Below are 25,958 nucleotides of genomic sequence, written 5' to 3'. Positions count from 1 at the left end.
TTTATTTATTTATTTATTTATTTATTTATTTAATAACAAATCTCCTTCTCTCTGATTGTGATGAAGAAAACAAAAATGCGAATTCCCTTAAAATGATAAAATGGCGGTTTAATATTAAAACAGAAAACTTTCACGAAAATAAGCATTCTATTGACACTTTTTAAACAAAAGAAGACAGTATTAGTATCTGTCATTCTAATTTATCTAGGAGGTTAGTACTCAACGCAAACTATATCGAAAAAAAAAAAAAAAGCGACCATGTGTGTAAAAATACATTAATTTTATGAATAGACGGAGGGGCAATGGTCCCTAATGAACCTTCTAATTGCCGGGCCTTCTGCAAGGCATTAAAACTATCTTCCCTTTACTAGCACTTCAAATCATAAATAAAAATAATCTTCAAATCATAAAATCTTCAAATCATTAAAAAAAAAAAACACTTAATAAAAAATAAGTGTGATGTAATGTACAAAATGTATTTGTCGGCATAAAAATCTTTTAATATTCAGTGCACAGGGCGTGCACAGAAATTTTAGGGCCTATTTCAAATGACTTATACGGGCCCCTCTCTTTGCCCCTACGTTCCTCGAAAGAATTTCACCCCTCATATTGACAATATCGGGCCCTCTTCAGGCTCGAACCGAGACCAACAGGCATCCCCCCCCCTCCTCCCGTGCACGCACCTGACCTGCCCCAGCAACATGAATTTCAATCTTTAAAAGCAATCCTCTTATCCTCTTGCTCACCTCAAATCGTATATGAACTGCAATTTAACTACGAAGTAAAACTGGATAAAAAAAAATGCATATTATATGCATTACTCGGCAATGCATAACTCGGAATGTGTACATTATTATAACGTACACTTTCCGAGATAGAAAATAAGAAGTAAAAAAATGCAGTGAAAATAACAATTTTAATGAACACCCAGCCCCCAATCATAATTTGTAAAATATCCTCAAACAATTTGAAAAACAATTACGAGAAAAAAATGTGAAAAATAATGGATAAAATGTATTTAAGAATATAAAAAACAACACAATTTTATTACATAGACGACCCCCGCACATCGCGTCAGAATTAATACGTACAGCAATGCAACACGCGGAACGTTGCCTACGAAAAACGAACGGCAAAGGAAAAAGCGATAAATTGCCAATTATAGTAACCTTCACACTTCCGTCGCCCGTGACAATAGCTTATTTTGGTTACTTACTGCCACGGGCTTTCCGTGTCAATAGGCGCAGCCTTAAGCACCAATAAGGATTACCGTTTTGTCAATTGATCCGGCGTTCAGAGTTCAGAACTCAGAACGAAAATTTTTGTTTTTGGTTGTGTTATTTGGCTAAAGTTCGTTAGTTTGGCTACTTTTGATCGAATTTAACTGATAACAGAATTAAAAGCATTAACTATAAAGATTGCAAGATTCGAAAAATTATCGAAAATTCTACAAGGTTTCTCATTTTACAAGAGCAAAGTAGCACTACTAAAATTCTTTTCTATCCAAAAAACAAAACCCCTCAAAAAAAAAAAAAAAAAATCTTATAATCTATACTTTTCCTCTTTCCCTGTTGACCCCTCCCTGACAGGAGAGTTAAAAATTAGCAAAATTAAAGTAATAAATGTTAAAATTAAAGCAGAAAATATGCTATGAATATTTGATTCTGGCTACTTTTGGCAACTTTGGCTGGAGTTCGACGGTTCGATAGACATTTCGGTACGGCAGAGTGGAATATGGAAACGTCAAATCGGAATTGTAAACAATATTTTTAAATCGGCATCTTTTCAACATAAAAATTAATTTCTCTCTTTTCTTTAGAATCGAAGCAACAAATAGTCATTATTCTTGACAAATAAAAAGAAAGGAAGAATCTTAGAAGTTATTCAAGAAAGTTATGGATTACTTATGTGTTCTTTAGAAACTAGTTGCAATAATCAATAATAGGTTTAAAAAGTAAGTTTTGTATTAAATATTAGGTTTCAGGTATTTAACAATTTAAAGAGACCACTTTCTTCCGCAACTCTGGGGAGTTCAAGTATGAACGACTTAGAGAAAGGTGAAAGAAAATTAATGTTGTGACTCGTGAGTGATTTAAAATTTTCGTTGAAAATTGAAAACAAATCTTCCTATAATTTTCTTTCCTATTTCTTTCTTTTTTTTTTCTTTGTAAAATTCAAGCGTTTTACATTTTCCTGATATCAGTTTTTGCTTATTCTTTGAGTCTTTGGTACAGGATAGTTTCGAAAAGCAGTCTCTAAAATCTTCTGCCGGTTTCCAATGATCAGAATGGCAGGAACATAGCTAAGGAGAGGAGAGAGATTTAAGGATATATTGTCCAGGAAACAGAGAAGTTTTTCTTTTTTTGACCAGAAAAAAAGAACTAAAACAGATATATTCTGCCGAGATTCTTCATGTATATAATAATAACTGAATAACTGGCTGAAACCTTACCAAGTAGCCCATACCAAATCAAAATACAAATACAAAAGTGACGACCAGCAACAGGCTCTGGGCCCAGCTAGACTGGTCCTAGTCAATTTACAATCCCCAGTGAAGATCAATGGCCCTCTTAAAACTGTCTACTCCTTTGCTCATTACCACCTCTTCCGGTAAGCTGTTCCAAGGTTCCACTACCCTGCTAAAGAGACCACTAAAGGAATAGGGGAGGGTGCACCACAATGAGACAAAAAACTTTTTTCGTATATTGGTGTGTTCTAAAGCACAGAAAAATGTTTTGATTATATTAAAGGCATCAAATTATACTATATTGCATCAAATTAAATGTAAGGGGGGAAAAAGTTATGAGGCTTTATAAATTCAATGAAAAGTGTCTCATTGTGGCCCTGTTATGGGCCACTATGAGACATTAAGTAGGGCCACAATGAAACAGCTAAATAATCACTGTATTTTTACCTAAATTTTGCAAAATAAGTACCTTTAGCTAGTTTATTAACACTAGAAAGACGGCGTTTTGCGTATACCTAGAAAGACGAGCAGCGGTCACTTTGACTGCCATACTTAAAATAATAGAAATTTCCTCCTTTTGGGATTTTCAGCCATAGAAAAGATTTGTTTCATAATATCAAAGTTTAATTTAACAATTTAATCCTAATATAGTCTGCAAATAAGTCTCAGATAACTTTTTTTTATTTTACGTTCGATCAAGTGAAATACACATGCTTTACACAATTGGCATTGAGAAAGAGGAAATTTGTACAAAAAAGAGGAAATTTTCTTAGCATGTAATAACTAACAAGTACTATAATCAACCATGCATGTGTTTGATTTAAAAAATATATTAATATCGCAAGATACCGTACATTACTATCTTTTACAGTATTTCGAAATACTTATGTTATCACGTCACCTGTATATTAGTCATTAACAGTTTTTTGTTTGGAAGTTAGAACAAATGCTCGTAGTTTTAGTTCCGCATAATTTAATTTTGCACTATTTTAATCTTTTTCCTGAGGTACTTACTTATTTATATGCAGCAAAATTGATCAGTGGGGATGACTTGGCGGAAACTGAAGAAATAGGAGTTCTGTTTTTGAAATTTTCTCCTTTTTTTTTCGGCGTCGGACCCTTTTCACTCTTTCTTTCACTACTTTTTAAATTTTGAGCATCAGTTTTTATTAGCGAGGTTTCTTTTCATTCTAACTCAGAAGAACAATCCTTTTCTGCAAATCTAGGCTCCGAAAAATATTCGCAATAATCTCATGAAAGCAAACTATTCTCATCGCTAGTAATATATTTCTCTTCAGATAAGTCAGACTGTTCATTCAAACCATAATCTGTTTTAGATATAAATCTGCAACAGTTTCAGGAGTTAATGTTCCTATAAATTTTGCTTGTCAACGGTTCATCTCAACATCATGAAGATAATTATGTGACTGAGCACTTCATCATCACCGAAGAAAATAAACGTCAATGCTTCAAGCAAAGCACATGTTTTGGTGCACAAAACAATTCCAGCAAACATTTTTGTAATTTACCTGTTTATATTTCCTTTTTTTTAGACCCAAAGTAATTTCACGCGTCCAGTCACATGCTTTTCAAATTTACCTTTCCCAACTTTGCCCCATGTGCAGATAGCAGAAAACTGAAACCATGCAACCAGCAGGTGTTTCGCATTTTCCTAACAGTTCAAAGAATTAAACCTGACCAACAGGTACTACTCAAGCTCAAAAGAACATTACTCACCCTGACAACTAACAATAGTCCATAGTACACACAACTGATAAGCGAAAAAAGAAGAAAACGGATGCATAAAGAAAGGTTCAGTTAGCGGTCAAAATGACCGTAGTCAGTCTTTCTAGGTATAAACATTTATAGCGACTATAATAATAATCCTAAAAGGAAAACAATTACTGTTGTAAAATCTTAATAAATAGTTAGGAAAAGTCAATGAAGGAAAAAGAGTTTGAAAATTAAACGCAGCAAATATGAGCATTTGAAAATCGTTTGCGGTCAAAATGACCGCTTCCGTCTTTCTAGTGTTAAAGAAACTTAATTCGGTACAGAGTTATTAAAAAGCATTTTGCAACGGCATTTCAACATTTTAGTCCTGCATTTAAACAATTCAGTAAAGTATTGAAACAAAAAATGATCAAAGGTTAAATTTTAGTGTTTTTCAACAGTATTAATACATCCTGGAAATTTGCCTTATAAGCACTTTCCCAACTGAAGGGATATCTGGCTGAGGCAGTTTTCCCAGGATATCTTGGATAAATATTGTTATCTATATAAATGAATTTGTTTTTAGAGGAGTTAAAACTCTTCAGGCATTGTATTTAGAATGACATATACATTGATAGAAAGTACGCCGGCTTGAGCTTTTTCCACTCTAAGGGAATTGAGCTAAGACAACCCTTCTCTAAGGTCCTGAGTCACTTGTAATAATTAGTTAAAATATAAATAATTTTAAACCAAGCCTATTTTTTATTGTTGAATTTCTTTTTTGTAAACTAAAACAAGAAAAAAGATAAATATTTTACACTTGATTACTGCAACTTGGGCCACAATGAGACGTCTCATTGTGACCCAAAAAATTTGTCTCATTGTGGCCCAAACAACAAAATAAAGATTTTTGCTTCATATCCTTAAAATAAACCATGAGTTAAAAATAATATAGCTAAATAATAGAAGATTGAAGTGTCAGTAACAACATAAACTACAAAACTTAGCTTAATTGTTGTAGTTTTTCAAGATTATTCGATATATCCAAGAAATTATCCGAATAACTTTCAGTGTGTCCAAACAGTAACTATTTTTTTCTACAAACAAAAGCATAAAACAGCATGGTAATTAATATATACATGCATGTTTTATGCACGCTTCATTATAAACTAAGACCAGCCTAACTGGGCCCAGCGCCAGTTGCTGTTCATTACATTTGTATTTTTTTTTTTTGTCAAATAAAATTGAAATAATAACACAGGGTGGCGACAGATCAGGGAAATCAGGGAGATCAGGGAAAAATCAGGGAACTTTATTAATCAGGGAAAAGTCAGGGAAATATCAGGGAATTTTGAAAAAATAACAAAAAATCAGGGAAAATTGATTTTATCAAGAAAAATTTTTTTTTTTGCTTTACAAAATTAAGTTCTCTAATTCCCTATGCATTTTCCACCAATTATCTGTTCAAAAAAAAAAGAGTAAAATTAATGAGGTGCAATTATACACTGCCGCATATTTGCGCATCTTTTTTCCTCAACGTCAAAATATTGAATCTTACTTATTAACCACAGGATGAACTTCCTAAGATTGCTTCTGTGTCTGTTAGGTTGTTTATTTTACCTAGCTTGAAATTTCCTTTCACGCTTTCAATGCTACGTAAAATAAACAACCCTACAGGCAAAGAGGAAGCCTTCATTAATGCCTTAGTTCCTTTGCCTTTATTCCATTGTCTCGAAGTAATTAGCATACTGTAATCGCAATTTCAAGAAGAAATCTTTGGTTTTTGAATTAATACTACAAAAGCTTAAAAGTTATTGCTTCGTGTTTTTAATTTAATTGTTAAAATAAACTTTCAATTAAAAAAACTCTTTTTTTTTGCCGTTATACTATTTGCAGTCACCACAGATCATAAAGGTTTTCTTTTCTTCAGTCTTAAATGATACTTTTATTTTATAACCTAGTTGTATTCTTCTTTTATATGTTTTGAAATTACCTAATTGCTTTTTTTCTTTTTTTTTTCTATCATTTCAAAGTTGTTTGTTACAAAAGCAATCTAAGATTTTTTTTGCTACATACTGAAATCATTTGAAATAGAGTTAACTTGTGTACTTAAGTAAATATCTTTATTTTTTTTTTTTTATTGTTCAAATGCTGTATTCATTCATTAAAACCTATGTTCTTGATTAGAGAAAAGCTCCCTATGAATGGATGTCAAATGGTTTCATCTTTTTTGCATAAATATGTCAGTTAGTTATATAAGAATAACTACATTACTTCTATTCTTAAAATTCTTATGCTAAGTGGTTTCTGGAAGTAAAGTTTTTTTTTATTTTAATTTTTTATATTCTTTCCATATAGAAAAATTTAATATACTATTTTGTAGGTTTTTCCCCCAAAAAAATTTGACTTAATATGTTTTTTTTTAAAGAATTTTATTAAAAAAGTAGCATCTTTTAAAAATAGATCTTTAATTCAACAACTTAAAACGTTTAAAATACTGCATTTTATACAAACATACAATGGATTTCAAGTAGAGTAAAGAAAGAAAACCATTATCATTGGTAACGTAAATCAGGGAAATTTGGTGAACTTAATCAGGGAAAAGTCAGGGAACTTTTTTTCACAGTTCCTGTCGCCACCCTGTAACACTATTTCTTTCACCAGCATTTTAAGCAGCATTTTTTAGCGATCCAGAGGACCAGAAAATTCAGATACCTAGGATAGCCATTGTTCCGAGAATTCCAGATCAATTGTTTCTCTACTGTATTATAATAATGACATCTTCCAAAATTAAAAACTGATGGATTTGTAAGTGGATGATTGTAGTTTTAGATTATGGATATGGTTCCAGGTTTAATAGGAAATATTTAGTAAATTCTCAAGCCAATAAAAAAAAAATTCTGTAGGACATGATTTTGATGCTGAATTTATTAAAATTGAAGACGCTGATAGGCTGCATTTTTCACAGAAGACTGGATCGAAGGAAATTTTTTGAGGCTTTACTACATCAATTCCTGTTAGTATTAAATTTGTTATACCTATTCGCAACTCCAGAGCTCGAATATGCTACCTTGCGGTTGTTAACAATAATGAAGAAAAAGGTAAAACATTCCATTCCACGTGTTTTCTCTGGGGTAAATTACAGGCTTAGACAGTTTGTAGTGTAATGTAATTTCAGAAGAATAGAAAAGAAAGCTTCCCAAAAACACAATGTAAAATTACTGCCATTCACTAAGCGTAGATGCAAGTTATAAGTTACAGCATTTGTTTGTTTTACCTTTTTCATCTGCCATTAGACTGGCTGCAGCACCACCTATAGTATAGTTTGGAGTTGCGAATAATATTGTTCATGGTATCAATTCAACTGAAGGTACTCTCATGAATTTGTAAATTCAATATCAGTTTATAAAGTTCATGAAATAGAAAACGCAATTCATTTAAGTTTGATAAGGAAACTTGTTTTGAGTGGCTTGATGCTTATATTGCTGTTTATATTGCTATATATAATATATATTTGTATCAAAAAACATTTTGCGTGTTAAATAACTTTCTCATTACAAATTAATATAATTTTTAATAATGTAACAATTCATTTCCTGTCTTGAAAAAATCTACATAAATCTTAATCTGTGCTCCTTTTTCCAAATTTAGATGATAGAAGTCCATGCGCGGTTGCCGTATGGTTCTGTTTTCTTGGCTGGAGAAGTTGTAGAATGCCTTGTGACATTTCGTAATCCTTTTACATATTCTCAAAAACAAAGTCAGTCCAACAGGTAAATATTTTTTTCTTGGTATCTTAAAAGAAAAAAATGCTTCATTATTTACCATATTTTTCAGTTTGAGTTATTGGCACACTTTATTTGCTTTATGTTTTAAGTTAAAATTTGCAAAAATGTCTAGTTAAATGATATTTTTGTGTTGTGATACTGTCCTTTAAAGTTTAGTAAGTTATTCATTTGAATCTGAAAGTAATTTGAGGCAGATTTGTTTTTTAAAGGTCTTTAAAAAAAAACGGTTTTAGGCTTTCTGGATTTCAGGATCCCGAAATCAGAGTTCGATACAATGCACATCTTGTTCAAGGATTCAAAATTGTAGCTTATTTGTTGAAGGAATATCTTCATTTTATATAATTTAGTTGCTAAGTTTTAATTTTGAAGCTGATACTGTTTCCTTATTTATTGGTAGTGATCTGGAAGAGGTACTTGCTTGGGCCAGTGCTCAAATTCATTGCCAGTGCACTGTTGATGATGCTTTGGTCAAGTTTCCCAGCTCAGCATCTCAAGAAGAACTGGCAACTGCATCTCAAGAAACATCATTCATTCCTTGCAGAGGTAATGTATTTTAAACGATTTAAAGGCATAGTCCAGTCAATGAGTACTGAAAAGAGAGGTGTAGCGTGCATGAAATATGCAATAATTTTTGACTTTAGAATATTGTTAGGGGTAGTAAATAAGTAAACATACTAAAAGTCCCCACCCCTAAGGGATGAGCTAAAGGTGGGAGGGAGGGAGAAGAAAATTTTGGGTTTTTCAAGAAAATGTCAGAAACGGTGAAAGAAATACATTTAAAATAAAAATTCAAGTTAAATAAACTTCCTACAAAAATGTTTCCACACATATTTGTCAAATTTCAAATAATTTCCCGGGTATATGTTATGAAAAATCGATGATTTTCGGAAAAATTCTCTCTTTTTGTCAAACATTTGCTCTTAGTGCTTCTCAGGATCAGTATTCATGAAAATTATCAATGACAAAGTTATAGAACTTTAAATTTCCTTCAATTTGATATGATTTTTTGTTAGATTTTATTCAGCCAATCAAAAATTACAGAATTTCAAACATGCACTTTCATAGCAAAAAATGTAACACTTGCCATTCACAAATTTCAAACTGACTCGAAAGAATCGCACACTTCCTCTTTCCTCAATGAGTTCGACAATCCTGATGGACAATGAAGAAGTATTTGTGGATTAAAAAGTGTGGCAGACAGGATCATTTTTTTCAACTGCTTACTATATGCGGATTGCTTAATTTACAACTGCTTATTTTCCCGACACAATAAGCGCCCACTGAGAAATTTCAGTTAGAGTCGGCATTTTTTAATCTTTTTCAATTGTTTCTGGATTTAAAATCTTTAAGTAAAATAATATGCAGCTTGACATGTTCACATTTTCGCCTTTTAATGGAGAAGGAAAAGTCAAAAACACAAATTGTTTGCATAGGCATGTCTTTGTAATAGATATAATCAATTAGCCAACAGCTAATTGCACTGTATTCTCAATTTTCCAGCAGTTACTTCAACAAAATTTGATTTTGCTGACACTGTATCCCGAGGGCGCCCCGAACTGAAATTTTTGGGAGATTCTCAATTTGGGAGAAATCTTTTTCGGATATTATTGGATATTATATACTCTTGTTGGATATTATTGGAGTTACCGAGACATGGACTACCGAAAGTGATGATGATTTATTATCCATTGCTGGGTATAGTTTGTTTAGATAAGATAGAGTAGGTACAAGAGGTGGTGGGGTTTTATTTTATGTCAGAGACACTTTAACTTGCAATGAATTGGTAATTAATGATAAACCTAATGAGATTGATATGATTTGGCTGGAGTTGATGAGCAACAAGGGCAAAAAACTACGTTTACGGAACATTTATAGGCCACCCAACTTAAGCCAGGGTCAAGATGAACAGATGTTTAGTATTATTAGTGACATTTTAAGCAAGGGGTCAGTCATTATAATGGGAGATTTTAATTTTCCAGGAATTGATTGGAATAATTTTTACCATAGTAATAACAGAGAAGAGGGATTTTTGAAAGTAATTGGTGACTGTTTTTTAGATCAAATTGTAACTCAGGGTACTCAACAGGACGTGATTTTGGATCTAGTTTTCTGTGATATGGAAGGTTCTGTTCTGAGGTTATGTGTAGGGGAACACATTGGAGATAGTCACCACAACAGTATTAGGTTTGGGGTTAAATTTGATATGCAGAAAGTAGAGAATTTTAGGTTTGTGCCCAATTTCAGAAATACTGATTTTGTGGCACTTAGGCAGAGTTTGAAAGCAGTTTTTTCTTCTGGATTGGACAATAGCTATGTGAATCTTCAGTGGGCAGAGTTTAAGGGAAAGCTAGCGAAAAGGTTGGGGATCATGTTTCCTTTAGGAGAAAGGGTGTCAACACTAAAATTTGGTCAATGTGGTTCTCCAGAGAAACTAAAAACGCTCTAAATTGCAAGCAAGCTGCTTTTCATAGGTTTAGAGAAACTGGTCTCTGTGCAGATAGACTCCAATATTGTAAGGCAAGGCATAAATTTAAGTATTTGGTACGGATTCAGAAAAGAGAGTTGAAGCAAAGACTGGCAGATAACATAAACAGGAATCCCAAGAAGGTTTTTGCATACGCTAATTCGGGGAAAGTTCGAAATAGTCATATTGGGCCACTGGTTGATGAGCACGGAATTTTAATTCAGAACGATAGTGATATTGCTAATGTTCTTAATAACTTTTTTTCGCTTGTTTTTAACGATAACTGTATCTCAACAGTTGACACCAACAAGACACAAGCTATAGTACAGCTTGAGGACTTTGTATTTTCCAGGGATGACGTTTTACTTCATTTGAAAAAAAATAAAGAGACTAAGGTTTCGAGACCAGATAATATTTATCCAAAAATTTTAGTTGGATGTGCGGAGGAATTAACAGATGTAATCGTAAATATTTTCAATGCTTCTTATAACTCGGGGACAGTGCCAGAGGACTGCAACCTGGCTAACATTACACCGCTCTTCAAGAAAGGGTCTAAAGGGAATGCGGGAAATTATAGACCTGTGAGTCTAACGTCGATGGTTTGCAAAATTTTTGAAACATTGATAAAAATTAAGATAGTAAATTTTCTAGAGACTAATAATCTATTGATTAGTTTTCAGTATGGTTTCAGGGTGCTTATTCCAAGCTCGAAATTCACCTTGCGAGATTAGTTCTGATCGCCTCACTAGATGGCGCTATAGGGAAAAAGCGGTCTCGAAAGGAAATTCTCGCAAGTAGCAATTCCAATCGCCAAAAGAAGGGGAAAAGTGACTTTTCGGGCGCTTATTTGCGGAGCGAAATCTCGACTGCCCTAAAGTAGGTGAGATTGAGCGATTTTTGTGATACAATTTGGGAGTTTGTCTTTCTGAAAGGTATTGGCTCGAGGAAAACGAATTTGGATGTTGCCAAACTTGGAGATGGTGCAGGGGGGCAAGGGGGGGAATAAAACTGCACTGGGGGGGGGCAAGTGGTTTTCCGTTAAATTTTTGTGACACAAAAATGGGAGTTAGTTTTTCTGAAAGGTATTGGCAAGCAGAAAACAAATTACAATGTTACGAACCTTGAACATAGTGAAGGAGAGGGAGGGGGATTAAAACTGCGCTGGGGGGGGGGAGCAAGTGGTTTTCCGTTAAATTTTTGTGACACAAAAATGGGAGTTAGTTTCTTTGAAAGGTATTGGCAAGCAGAAAACAAATTAGAATGTTACAAACCTTGAACATTGTGAAGGGGAGGGAAGGGGGTTAAAACCGCGCTGGGGGCAAGTGGTTTTCCGTTAAACTTTTGTGACACAAAAACGGGAGTTAGTTTTTCTGAAATGTATTGGCAAGCAGAAAACAAATTAGAATGTTAGGAACCTTGAACATAGTGAGGGGGGGGGGTGAAAAAGTGGTTGTCCATGGAATTTTTGTGATAAAATTACGGCAGTTGGTTTTTCTGATAGGTATTGGCACGAGGAAAACGAATTAGGATGTGGCCAACCCCAAAAATGGTGCAGGGGGGGGGGGGGGGGGTTATAACTGCAAACATAAAACAGGTATATATGCAAAATTTTTCGCTTTACAACAAGTTTTCAAAGCTTAAAATGCTTAATTCAACTAATAACAACATTATAATGCACAAACATCTGAATTAAATTGCAGACACGTGTTTCGGAAGACATGTATTAAGAGCTCCTTTTTCAATGTAAAAAATGTTTATGAATGAAAATGCATTAGGCTGAGGTTGATAATTTCCATTGATTCCAGTAACCAAACCCATCATTTAGGAACTAAGGTAAGAGTGGGGGGGGGGAATCGGGGACACTCCAAATTTTCAAGATAAAATGCATTTGAAATAATTAAGGAGCTTGGAATTTCCTACTCCCTCTTATTTTTTTGACCGCTCGATGGCCTGCACAAATGCGTCTAGGGGAAATTTTATGTAAAAAGCGTTTATAAATTTTATTTTTCTTTTGTACATTATCCCATTTAAAATTTAGTTTTTTCACAAAAGTACTAGTTTCTGAAAGTTGTATGAATTTCAAACTTACACAGAATATACAATCCCTTTTTTTGCATTTTAGGGGGGGGGGGTGACATCACAAATTATCGCCCCGGGTGTCACCCATGCTGGGTATGCCACTGACGTAGGTAATTTTTTTTTTTTTTTGTCTTTTTTTGATATAAAATCCTCCACCCCTTTTTTTTCCTAAATTCTTTATTTATTACCTACTGTCAATATTCAATTTCAATTGAATTCAATTTGTAAGAAAATTTATTTTTCTTTATTGAAATTGGATATTGATTTACTAATTACAAAACTACAAATACTGGTAATTTCTGGGGAATTGTTTCTAAAGTTTGATTTTCCATTTCGTCGACATCAAAATTAGCAATATTATACAAATACTGAATTCAATTATACTGTGAGCATTTGTAATTTGGCTGCTATATAATATGATGCATTTCAAGGAACAGAGAATGCTTCAAAATGCTCCTTTTTTCTTTTCTTCTTCAATTTAGGATCTTTCCTTTGGGTTGAACTTTAAAGTTCTTTATTAGCTGAAGAGAAATAATGATTGAAAAATTTATTCCTTTTACAAATATTTTTCAATATACATTTACAGAAACAGAGTATTTATTTATTTTAAACTGCTCTTGTAACCAAGATTACTGTTTTGACTTTTTAATCTAATCTTTTTTAATATATGCGAAAGTTTGTCTGTATGGATGTATGGATGTATGGATGTTTGTTACTTTTTCACGCAAAAACTACTGAACGGATTTTGATGAAACTTTACAATAATATAGCTTATGCATCAGAATAACACATAGGGTAGTTTTCGTCCCGTTATGGGTGGCAAAACCCCCTTAGGGGGGCAATAAAACACAACTTTTGTATAAATTCTCTAATATTGGGATGAAAAAATACTTGCACATATTTACATTATATGTCCATCGAAAGCTCTGATTTTTCTGCTGAAGATGGCACCTGTTCGAAATTTCTAAGTAGAATAAAAAACGAGTTATGAGCTTTTTAGATCCATGTTCGAAGGCTTTCCACAACTCAATACAGTATTTAGTGTATCATCTCAACTCCCTGTCGATAGCGACAATTGTTGTATTGTTGATTTTCTTTGCTTTTCGTGATTGTTAAAGGCTTTTCTCAAGTCAAATCTTGAAGTAAGATTTTTGCAGAAGATTGACAATTAATACATGATTTGGCTGATGATTTTCCATTTAAACGGAACTTTAATGTAATTAATGGTTTTTATTATTATTTATGCTGATTGAACACTTACTCATTATCCAAACAACCAGCAGATCGCCAAAATTTTTGCAGAAAGATTTCCGTAGCTGATGCATTTGGCAGTTTTTTCAACGTTGCTGTTTTTGAAGCCGAAGACTACGTCATAATGTTTCTCAGCTTTCACCATGTAAACAAAATATCGCCAATCAAAGAATTTTCAAAAGACTTTTTTTACTGTGTTAAATAATCCAGCAACTAAATTAGGCAAATCCATAAACAGCACAAAAACTTCCATTAATTTTCCTTTTTGCACAATTTCAAACAATCACCAAATTTTATTACTTATTTTTGTAACATTTCGGATGAAACTGTTTAAGATTAATTTCATGTTTTTTTAATTTGTATATGCTTAAATATAGTGCTTTCGTTTCTAAATCAATACTACTTTGTTCTTTATAATTATTGCTATTTTAGTTTTATGGGTAAGGAAGAAACTCGATTTTTAATCACGTCAAAAAGATGTGTTTTAAATTCTTTCACTTAAAACAGAAAACAAAAGCAAGTAACGATTTTTTCTAATAATTATTACTGACCCAGGCAACGCCGGGTATTTTTGCTAGTCTTGAAAATAAAGATGGAATTTTGTAATCATAGGTACAAGTTGCTTGTTTTGAAAAAGGAAAACTAGAAAAGTACTGTTTTGAGGATATCTTTGGAAAACAATACCTAGAAAAACTGGAATTTGAAAACAGGAATATTGAAGAAGTAATACTTTTTATTTAGTATATGCTTATTAAATTATAATTTTAAAGGAGAAGAGAAAAAAAATCTGGAACATGTCTTTGAAACTGAGATTGTTGTTATAATTGCAACTGGGAGCGGGGGGAGGGTTGGTTTTTACATTACTAATCCTAATATGGAAGATTATATATTCTGTTATGTATGCTCCCATCCCCAAATGCTCAATTAGCACAACAAACCTTTTACATTTTGTAGGGATGCTCCTCCCCCCAAATATCCAGAAGCTCCCCCCTCCAAAAGCAAGAGCCCCCCAAATAAAAAAATACCCCTCAACCCCCTTTAAAAATTTCAATGGCGCAGTCAGCGCCATGCCCTAACACCCCCCTCCCTGCATTTTAGTGTTTTTTTTTATTCAATTTGAATTAGCAGATTTTTTCATCAAGACTTTTGAATGCCTCTAAACCTTTCGCACTCTGCACTTCATTAGACACGGCAACAACATAATATTCAGTCCACGATTACGAACTATTTGTATTTTTTCGTCTGCAATTATGAGGGTTAAATTTTTTTTTTTTTAGCATCATTATTTTTTTTAAGTTATTATTATTATTATTTCGATTATAGTTTCTTGGGAAAAATATATTTCATATAAGACGTTCTTACAAAAATAGATCGTGTTATAGGGTAAATCAACAAAATTTATGGTTAATTTTTATCATATTTATGTACTGGCTGTTTTCACCTCTTCGATTTTTGTTTTAGACACTGTAATATTGAAATATGCAAAAAATATGACTTACTTTTTGCCCTTCGACTAAGCTTTTTGCACTGGAGCACTCGGCCATTTTTCCTTTGTGTACTATTTTGTAAAATTCTCGGAGAATTAATTTTTAAGAACATCTGGGTTTGCTTCAAGAAAATCTAAAATTATTTCGGTGTGATTCTTTGTAACGTAAAACGTATTCTTTGAAGAGTAGCCATTAGCGTGCCAGTCGTCAAAGTTCGCGCTTTTCCGTGCAAGGATTAAACAAAACAAAACTAGCTGCGCTGAAAGGACATTGGTTGGAAGAAGTCACGTGTACCTCCTGGCCGACCAAACTAATCGAAAAAATCGGCGCCTCTTCGAGAGACAGCTGCGAGCTGTTCAGAATTCAACGTTGCGAGATTTTTTCGACAACATCGATCACGTGACGGGAAATCTCGAACTCGAAACGAGAATAGTTTGGAATGACCACCCAGGAAAGGTAAATCTTGTGCAACTAATTTATTACATTTCTATGACAAAGTTACCATGGCTTTGGACAATAAGAAGTCTGTAGATGTTGTTTACATTGATTTTCAGAAAGCTTTCGATAAGGTACCGCATGTTGCTGTACTTAGCAAATTAGCTCATATAGGAATAAAAGGGAAAACTTTCATTTGGGTAAAAAAACTGGCTGACCGGAAGGAAACAAAGGGTAGTTGTAAGGGGAAATTATTCTAATTGGAGTGAGGTTTTAAGCGAGGTTCCTCAAGGATCACTGTTAGGGCCTGTTTTGTTCATTGTTTTTATGAACAATATTCACAAAAATATTTCTGGGAACATGAATTGTTTTGCTGATGATGTCAAAGTTAATGGGGACTGTAGAAAATGAAGAACAAGCAAATCAGCTGCAAGAGGATCGAGATCATATTACGGAGTGGGCTGATAAATGGGGTATGGCTGTTAATGTTGGGAAATGTCAAGTGCTGCATTTAGGGCATGGAAATAAGTGTACAAGTTATTATTTGCAAGGTTCAGTCATTAGTCAGGCAGACAAAGTTACTGATCTGGGGGTCTTAATAAGTCAGGATTTAAAGTTTAGCTAACAGAGTGCAGCATTGCTAATAACAAGGCCAATAAGATGCTTGGGTTTATCAATAGATCTATTTCAAACAAATCTAAAGAAGTTCTTCTGCCCTTATATAGAAGTTTGGTAAGACCTCATTCGGAGTATGCTTTTCAGTTTTGGTCTCCTTATCTTAAGTAAGACATTAATGTAGTGGAAAGGGTTCAAAGGCGGGCTACAAGGCTAATAAATGGACTTTCTCACTTAGACTATGATTCCAGGCTTAGAAGGCTTAAAATATACAGTCTTGAGCAAAGAAGAGACCGAGGGGACATGATTCAGTTGTTTAAATTTATTAAAATGAAAGATGTTACTGGGCTGAAGTTTAGCACTGAAAACAGGACAAGGGGTCATTGTTTTAAGCTATTTAAATCTCAGGCTAACTTGGATGTTAGGAAAAATTATTATTTTAGCCAATGGCGGATCCAGACTATGGATTTGGGAGGGGAACTTTTTCAGCAATATATGATTATGGGGGTATGTAATATTACTTATCAAAAAATAACCATGAAAATTGAGCTATACAACTTATCCTCTGCATCTTAACGCTTCTTATAAAAAAAAATTGTGCATTACAGATTCTGCAAGTACAGTTCTCAAAAAATAATTTTAAAAACCTTTTTGCTCATTGCTGTATTTGTGTTGTTGTTTTTATATTTTAATCTTTAAATGTTCACCAACTGGTAAGGGGGGGGGGGGTCCAGGGGTTCTCCCCCGGAATTTTTTTGAAGTTGTAGTCCTAAAAAGAGTTTTAGACGGTCTCTGATGAGGTTATACTGGGAGGAAAGGTTCGTGGGGGAGGGGGGAATCTTCGGTGGAAAATTTTAGAAATTGAAGTTTTAAAAAGCAGTTTTACAGTTTGGTAAGAAATGGGATTTTTTGAGGCTTACCCCGACATTTTTTTTTTTTTTTTGCAGAATAGATCTAAATTGATCACCCCTCCGCCCATTATTTCAAAATTGAAGTTCCAAAAACGCAGTTACAGACAAACTTTGGTGATGTTACGAGCAATGTAGTTCTGGGGCTCTTCCCAAAAAATATTTCGAAACTGAAGTCTTAGAAAACGAAGTTTTCAAGCGATATTAGTGACGAAGAATTTAAACGCTCTCCCCTTAGATTTTCGAAATTGTAATTTTTTTTCATTTTTAGATTTCCTACGAGAGCATTCGGGCTCTTGTCCGGAAATTTTCGTAATTGTCATCTAAAAAACGTGACTGCAGACCATATTCGGTAACATAAGGGGTTTGACTATTTTTCAAATTTGAAGCTCCAAAAAAGCATCATTAAACGATTCTCGATATTTTTAGAATGCGAGATGTTAGGCAGTCCTCCCCTGGAAATTTTTTGAAGATGAAGGCCTGAAAATGAGATTTGAGGAGCTCTTGAAAAGTTTTGGCGGGGGAAAGGATATTTCCAAAGCGTAGCATTATGAAGATTTTCTTATTTTTAAACCGAATAGGAAAAAGAAAAGAAAAACAGTAAGGAGGATAAAAGAAATAGGAGGAGAAAAGAAGAGGAGGAAATTTTCAAGGTTCTTTTCACTAGAAATTTAGATTATTTTCGCGACATTTTCCCCCTCTTATTAAAATAACTTCGTTTTCCCCAGGTACGTTCTATTCTTCTCTTTAATTATAATAAATGTTTTTAAAGACATTCTAATCTGGCTTCTGGGACGGTACCCCCCTCCCCCTCTGGTTGTGCCACGAAATTGTGGAAGCTTTACATATAGTAATACTCTACACCAAATAAATACAAAAGACAGTTTAAACAGGTTTGTGTTCAAAAAGACGTATTTTAAAAGATTAGTACTGAAAAATAGATGAAAAATTTTCCTGCACTCTGTTTTAAATTTTTTTAGGAACATGTGGGATTTTTTGGGGGGAGGGGAACATTTCCCCAGTTCCCCTCCGTGGATTCCCCTCCACTTCCGCTGTTGTCTAATCGCTTTTCTTGAAACCTTTCGTCAAGTTCTAAAAAACAGAAAAAAATTCCTGTACTCTGTTTTCTGAACAGTCTTAGGATCATTTGGGATTTGTTTTGAGGAAAAAGGGGAACATTCCCCAGATCCCCTCCTGGAATCCGCTTTTGCAATTCTCTCTTCACTTTTCGTTGTGCCTTTCTTCAAGTTCTAAAAAACAGAAGAATTTTGCTGCACTTTGTTGTGAAAATTTTTAGGTACATATGAGATTTTGGGGGGAGGGGAACATTCCTCCAGTGTCCCTCCGTGGACCGGCTTCTGTTATTTTCTAATCGCTTTTCCTGGAGCTTTTCTTCAAGTTCAAGTTCTATAAAACAGAAGAATTTTCCTGCACTCTGTTGTGAAATTTTTTAGGTATCTTTGAGATTTCAGAGGGAGGGGGGAGCACTCCTCCTGTTCCCCTCTGTGGATCCGCTTTGCTGTTGTCCAATAGCTTTTCCTGGTTCCTTAGTTCACGTTCGAAAAAACGGAAATTTTTTCCTGTATTCTGCTTTCTGAACAAATTTTGGTACTGTTTTTGAGGGAGTGGGGAGAACTTCCCGATCCCTCTTTGGATCCGCTTTCAGTTCTCTCCTCGCTTTTCCTAATGCCTTTCTTCAAGTTCAAGTTTTAAAAAACGGAGGAATGTTCCTGTACTCTATTCTGAAAAATTTTTGGTACACTTGGGATTTTGGAGGGGGAACGTTCCCCAAGTTCCCCTCCCGTGAATCGGCGCCTGATTTTAGCAGGATAGTGGAACCTTGGAACAGCTTACCGGAAGAAAATGAAAGATGTTACAGGATTGAAGTTTAGCACTGAAAACAGGACAATGGGTCATTGTTTTAAGCTTATCGGAGGAGGTGGTAATGAGCAAGGGAGTAGATAGTTTTAAGAGGGCCATTGATCTTCACTGGGGATTGTAAATTGACTAGGAACCAGTCTAGCTGGGCCCACAGCCTGCTGCTGGTCGTCACTTTTGTATTTGTATTTAATTTGCCGAATGATAAGATAAGGATGCAGTATGCACCCATGAGAAGGGGCACTCAGGAATTAAAAAATTGCAATATGTCTCTAACTTTACCGAATTGTCAGGCAAAATTTGCCAAATGAGGACATTTCAGAAGGTCACAGGGACTTCCCGTTGGGGTGCCTATAACTATTTCAGTCGGCAATTTCAGTTCTAATCAGCTTTTTACTTTTAGAGCTAATTTTGAATTCCCATATTTTCGGTCATATTTTTTCCATTTTAACAGGTTTGAAATGCAAAGCAGGAATTTTTCGCTAAAACAAGACTGAATTTCATTTAGTGTTTATTTTGTAAAGGTTAGAAAGAAAATGTAATCTTGAAATATTATTTAGAAATATTTGGAAATCTGTATTACACATCAAGATAACTTAACTATGAGCTAGCAAGATGTACGTTTCAAACATTTAATTTTTTTTCCCAAAATAATTATTCAGTACAGTATATAGAAACCAATAGCAAACTTCAGTTTTAAAATACAAGTAGATTAATAAACATAGCGTTGGGCCGTCGACTCATTTATAAAATTGTATCGTCAATAAAAACCACAGCAAAGTGGGAAAAATACATGGGGCGCCGAAATGAAAGACAAATTAAAATATTACAATACAAAGTCACATTGGTAGATATAAAATTTTTGATTTTGAAATAAACTTCTGAATACATATTCAGCACCATTTCTGCTTTTTCTAGGCTGATGGGTAAAAATCAAAATAGCACAGATGCCTTATTTATCGACCAAAGAAGTGTATTTATTGTGTCGTGATAACTAGTAACAGGAGAACAGGACATTAGTCCGTCTATTGTAGCATTCGAAAATGCCGTGGAGTAGACGGCGATAACTGGGGTGACACTAGAAACGTCAGGCCTTCAGGGTCTTTTCTGTCTCGATGGAAAATTAGGGAAGTCTTGGATCATATACACTGTTATCATTTTAGTTATAATTTAAACTTATTTCAGTGTTATTGATCTTCTAAAGATATTTCATACATTAGCATTGTTTTACTTAATTTATGGGTTATCTGTAAATTTGCTTATCCACAATTACCATACCACTCAAATCCACAGATAATAATCGGGACTTTACTGTGTTATTAATTGGCAAGACTCATGACACAGTAGCCTTCATAATAACCTTTTAATTGTAACTGTCAAGCATTTACATTGTGTCTTTCAGAAATTATGACCATCTGTGTATTTAAAGCAATTTTTTTTCCGCCATGAGACTTGCAGGTGTTCCTGTTCAAGAAATTTGAGATTATTTCATGCTATTAAACCCCAAAGCAGAATACTACTAAATTTGCAATGTATGTCGCAGAACAGGTGCCTGAGCTGCAGAACGATTCTGCTCAAATGTGAGAGAAAACTCAGACAAATTTTTTGCAGAAATTCTACAGATTTCTGTGAAATTTCTGCAGAAAATCTACAGAAAGCGCGGTGCAGAAAATGTACAGAAACCGCGGTGAAGAAAATGTACAGAAATCGCGGTGCAGAAAATCTACAGAAAGCGCGGTGCAGAAAATCTACAGAAACCACGGTGCAGAAAATCTACAGAAACCGCGATGCAGAAAATCTGCAGAAACCGCGGTGCAGAAAATCCGCAGAAACCGCGGAGCAGAAAATCCGCAGAAACCGCGGTGTCGAAAATCTACAGAAACTGCGCTGCAGAAAACTGCAGAAACTGCAAATTTTCTACAAATATCTTCCAGCTCAAGATAGAATTTTGCAGAAATTCTGTAGATTTCTTAAAATTAGAAGCAAATTACGATAATTTGGTGAAAGTTCGCGATGTTGGATTCAATAAGTCCTTTGTAGGACTTTCCTAATCGATCTTCATCCACTGCAATTTCAGCCACGCAAGTATGTTTTGGAAACATGCCAACATTGAAACCTGTCCGTCACCAGAAATTGTGTGTCTTGTTTGAGATTTCAATCTCTTTGCATCCAAAAAATGTTTTAATTATTTAGAATGTTTTGAAGTGTTTTATCATATGCAACCCAAACTCGACTCATTTTATTTATTATTTTAGGAATTTATTTATTAACAATATTTTAATTGCTCCCTCATGCCATGTAAAATCAACCAATAAATCATGGTTTGACACCTAGGTTCAGATTTTCATAAATAATCTTCCAACTCAAGATAAAATTTGCACATCTTTTATTTCCTTATATTAGAAGAAAATCTAAAGTTCTAGGAAGTTACTATAGTTCGGCGGAACTCACAAAAAATGTTGAATTCGATATGTCACTTGCGGGAACTTTAGATTTACTTCAAACTTAAAGAAATCTTCAGAACTTGTGCAAAGTTCTATCTTGAGTCGGAAGATATTTGTAGAAAATCTGCAGCTTCTGCAAAAATTTCATATTTCAAATCTGAAAAGATTTTGATTTTTCTAGCATTTTTGGTTCCCTCTTTCCTTATTTTCCTCAATCGACCTTCGTCCACTGCAATTTCTTCCATAAATGTATGTTTTGGATACATGCGAGCGTCTACCGCCGAAAATCACGTGTCTTGTTTGAGATTTCAATCCTTTTGCATCCTGAAAATAATTCAGTTATTTAGAAAATTTTGAAGTGTTTTATTATTTGCTACCTTAACTCGACTCATTTTATTTTCTATTTTTTAGTAATTTATTTATTTATTAACATTATTTTAATTTCTCCTTTATGCCATGTAAAATTAACCAAAATAACGTGTTTTTTTTTTCACTAAGTTACTGCCCTATAGTCAGGGCTAAGGCAGAAATACATGAAATACACTGCCAGCTCCGTCATTCCAGCCGAGGACTGCAGTTTAATGCCCTATTAGGCGGTAAATAATAGGGTGGTAACTTACTGAAAAGGCCTTGCCTTCAATCTTTGGGTTGAACCAAACCATTACTTGTGGTCACTCGTCTGGTATGTGCTAATTCTATATTAGCAACCAGTTTGTTTAGCACTCTTGGCTTCCTTAAGAGGTTTTCCATCTCCAGCTCAGTCACTTCCTATGCCTGGCTGATGAGTGCAAGTAAACATGAGACTGTAGTCCTTGACTGGAATGACTAAGCTGTCGGTGTATTTCATGTATTTCTGCCTTATCCCTGGCTATAGGGCAGTAACTTTCTGAAAATACCTTGCCTTGCCTTCAATCTTTGAGTTGAACAGGACTGTTACTTCTGGTCACTCGTTTGGTCTGTTCTAATTCTCAGGGCCCGATCAAGCCAAACTGGTGCCCAGGTCCTGAGTAGAATTTGGTGCCCCTCCCCCCCCCCAATAAGAAAATCCGCACAATTTTTTAGTCAATGTTTCATACTAGAAACTTCATTTTAAAGGAACATTACTACATTTAAACAAGAAGTTCTGTCTAGAACTAAACGAGCCTACTTTCCTGTATACCAATATCGACTTTCTAGTCTCTGACCAGTATTCTCAAAATTAGCTAAAATCGTAAATTATTTCAAGCATATTTTTTTAATATTTTCAGCTGATTTCGAGAAATACAGTATGCCTCGCTCATCTAAAGATTAGATACGTAAAAAATAAATAAAAGAACAAATAAAATAGCAGCACCTTTTAAACAAAGCAGCTAATTACATTTTTTCCATCAAAAAAAAAAAAAAAAACAATCTTCAACCGCTTTCAAAAAGGAAATAAAGGAATTAAAATAAAAAGCTCATTAAAATAATCATATAAAAAAATCGTTTGTTTTTCCCCTGTTCCCAAAAAAATTTTGAAAAATGAATTAATGTACTTTCAAAAATAAATAAAAACAATAAAATGTCAATTTAAAGAAATAATTTTCATTGTCGAAAAAAAAAATCGTCTGCGCATATCTTTATGTAGAAACATAAAGGACTCCGAATTTCTCCGCCAAAAACTGAGTACATAAATTAAAACTTCAGCTTGAAGATAAAATCAAAACATATTTAAAACAATTATTTCACAGTAAAAACCATGGCTGTGGAGTCATAGACGGAGTCCATCTGATTTTGGGACAAAAGAGTTAGATTCGACTCAAAGACTCGGAGTTGGAATCGGTCATTTCCCCCAAAAGTCCACTAGTCTACCAATATTTGCAGAGATGGAGTAGGACTTATTATTTGATACAGGAGTTGGAGTCAGAGTCGAATTTCCAAGAGTCGGAGTCAGTCATTTTTCCTCCGTGCATAAATTTTTGCCAAAGCTACGAAGTCGGATTCAAAGTCGGGAAGTTGGAGTCCGAGTAATTTTCGGGCACAGGAGTCAGAGTCAGGAGCACCAAAATTATCGGAGTCGGAGTCGAGAGTAGGTCGTCAAGAGCTATTTCCACAAAGTTTGTTTGAAGTAAATCCGTCTTTAAGTTCGGAATCTATATTGACTTTCAGTGCCCCCGTAGGCGCTAATGTTAAGAGATTTGAACTGTTCAAAATTGAACGAAAACTTGTTCAAATCAAAAAGATATTTTCGGTACATGTTTTTCATCAAAAGGTTTTCCCTACAAAGTTTGTTTGGAAGCCACTTCGCCTCTAAGTTCAAGATTTATTTTTGCTTGAATTTCCCCGTAGGCTCTAATGTTAAGTTTTTTTAAACTGTTCAAAATTGAACGAAAAATTGTTCAAATCAAAAAATAAATTATGGGAATGAGATGTCCTCGCCGAGATCTTTCGAACAAAAAAGAGTTTGTTCGAATCGGACTATTCATTCAAAAGTTATTAGGGGGGGGGGGGGGGCAGACAGACAGACAGACCGACAGACATTTTCCCCCATCTCAATACCCTACTTTTCAATTTTTAATTTTTCAATATTTATCTAACTATTTTATTTATTTTTGATCTTTTTTTTTTTTTTTTTTTGTTTTTCGGGATATTTTTAAGATGCATTAAGCCTTTTTTCATGCTTTTTTCTTCTTTCTCTGACTTTTACTGGGAAAGTAGGCTAAAAAGGAAACCTGGGATTTGAATACCAAACACATGATAGTCACCAAACTAATCACAGTTAAAATTGCCACTTAAGGCGAAAAAAAGTTGACAAACAATTTAAAATTGCAAAAAAAAAAAACATCTTACTAATTCTGGCAGCAAGCTTTAAAAAGGTTTCTTTCTGGCTTTAACAGAGGCAAATGTGTCGATCAAATAATCGAAATCTATGTTTGATGTCACAGAATTTTCAATGGTCAATAAGGAAAACACCTGTAAATTATCCTGAGAAATGCAGCTTCTCAAATGATTTTTGATTCTTTTCAAAATTGAAAAGGAATGTTCACTGGAGCAGCTGCTGATAAGCAAGGTAAGAAGAAGCTGCAGGTGTGAATACACATTCAGAAATGTATGTGTAATGTTTAGTGATCTTATCCTTTTAAAGCATTCTCCAGGGGGGACAAGGGTTACGTTTGCAAAAATTTGAAAATGTGTTAATTCTTCTGGAAAATGTTCATCTATGTCATCTGAGTAATTTTTTTGAAATTCCAGAGCTAAGGAACAACGGCTTCTTTACGCGAAATTTTTTTTAACTTTATGAGTTTTTGAGCTAATTTTTTAAAAATTTTTGAGCACCTTCTCACTTAATGTTCAGAAAAAGTAAAATAAGCTTTTTGAGCAATCACGATTGCTTATTGTTCTCACTTGACTGTTTTCTGATGTCCTATCATTTTATTTTCTCACCGTCGACCGGGTCCTCACGATGTTGCTCCTATAGCGAAAACCGTCTCCAGGTTGCATCCATGTCCTACACACACGCGCATACATACACAACTACACACACATAAATACACACATACACACAAACACATACATCTACACATACGCATACATACAGACACCTACACATATACACACAAAAACATACATACACACAACTACTCACACATTCATGCATGCATACATACAGACACCTACACATACACACACACAAAAACATACACGTACAGCTACCCACACATTCATCTGCACACACACACAAACACATATACATACACACATACCCCCCCCCACACACACATTCATACACACAACTACCCACACACTTATGCCAGCACACAGACACAAACACACATGCCTACACACAAACACACATACCCCCCACACACAAGCACACACGTCTACATACACCCACTCGTGATTGCGAGAAACATAATTTGAATTCAAGATGTCAAAATTCAAATTATTATTATTATTTTTTTTGAGCAATCATGATTGCTTATTGCTTTCATTTGACTGTTTTTGGCGTCCGTTGATTTTATTTTCCCACCGCCACCCTCCGCACCATCACCGTCGACCGGCTCCTCACAATACTGCACCTCTAGCGAAAACCGTCTCCAGGTTGCATCCATGTCCTACACACACGCGCATACATACACAACTACACACACGTACACACACACAAACACATACACATACACACACGCATACATACATACACCCACACATACACACAACTACCCACACATTCATGCCTACACACAGACACAAACACATTTGCCTACACACACATACACATACTCCCCCCCCCCCCACACACACACACATTCATACACACAACTACCCACACACTCATACCTGCACACAGACACAAACACGTGCCTACACACACATACACATACCTTCTACACACAAACACACATACTCCCGACACACAAACACTCACGCCTACATACACACACTCGTGATTGCGAAAAACATAATTTGAATT

General features: G+C 34.5%; 1 protein-coding gene across 1 annotated transcript in view; it reads left to right on the top strand.

Moving 5' to 3' along the window:
- The first annotated feature begins 1,802 nt into the window (after nt 1-1,802).
- LOC129230678 (RAB6A-GEF complex partner protein 2-like) overlaps nt 1,803-25,958 on the top strand; it is a 50,282-nt gene continuing 26,126 nt past the window's right edge. The window contains exons 1-3 of the mRNA XM_054865097.1: nt 1,803-1,954; nt 7,832-7,953; nt 8,366-8,511. Coding sequence (XP_054721072.1) covers nt 7,832-7,953; nt 8,366-8,511 — 268 coding nt within the window. The 5' untranslated portion in view covers nt 1,803-1,954. The remainder of the gene's footprint in view (nt 1,955-7,831; nt 7,954-8,365; nt 8,512-25,958) is intronic.

Source organism: Uloborus diversus, chromosome 1, assembly GCF_026930045.1.
Source record: "Uloborus diversus isolate 005 chromosome 1, Udiv.v.3.1, whole genome shotgun sequence".
In the NCBI taxonomy this organism is placed as follows: Eukaryota; Metazoa; Arthropoda; class Arachnida; order Araneae; family Uloboridae; genus Uloborus; species Uloborus diversus.
Note: the sequence above shows the minus strand (reverse complement) of the source record. Positions and strands in the feature narration are given on the sequence as shown.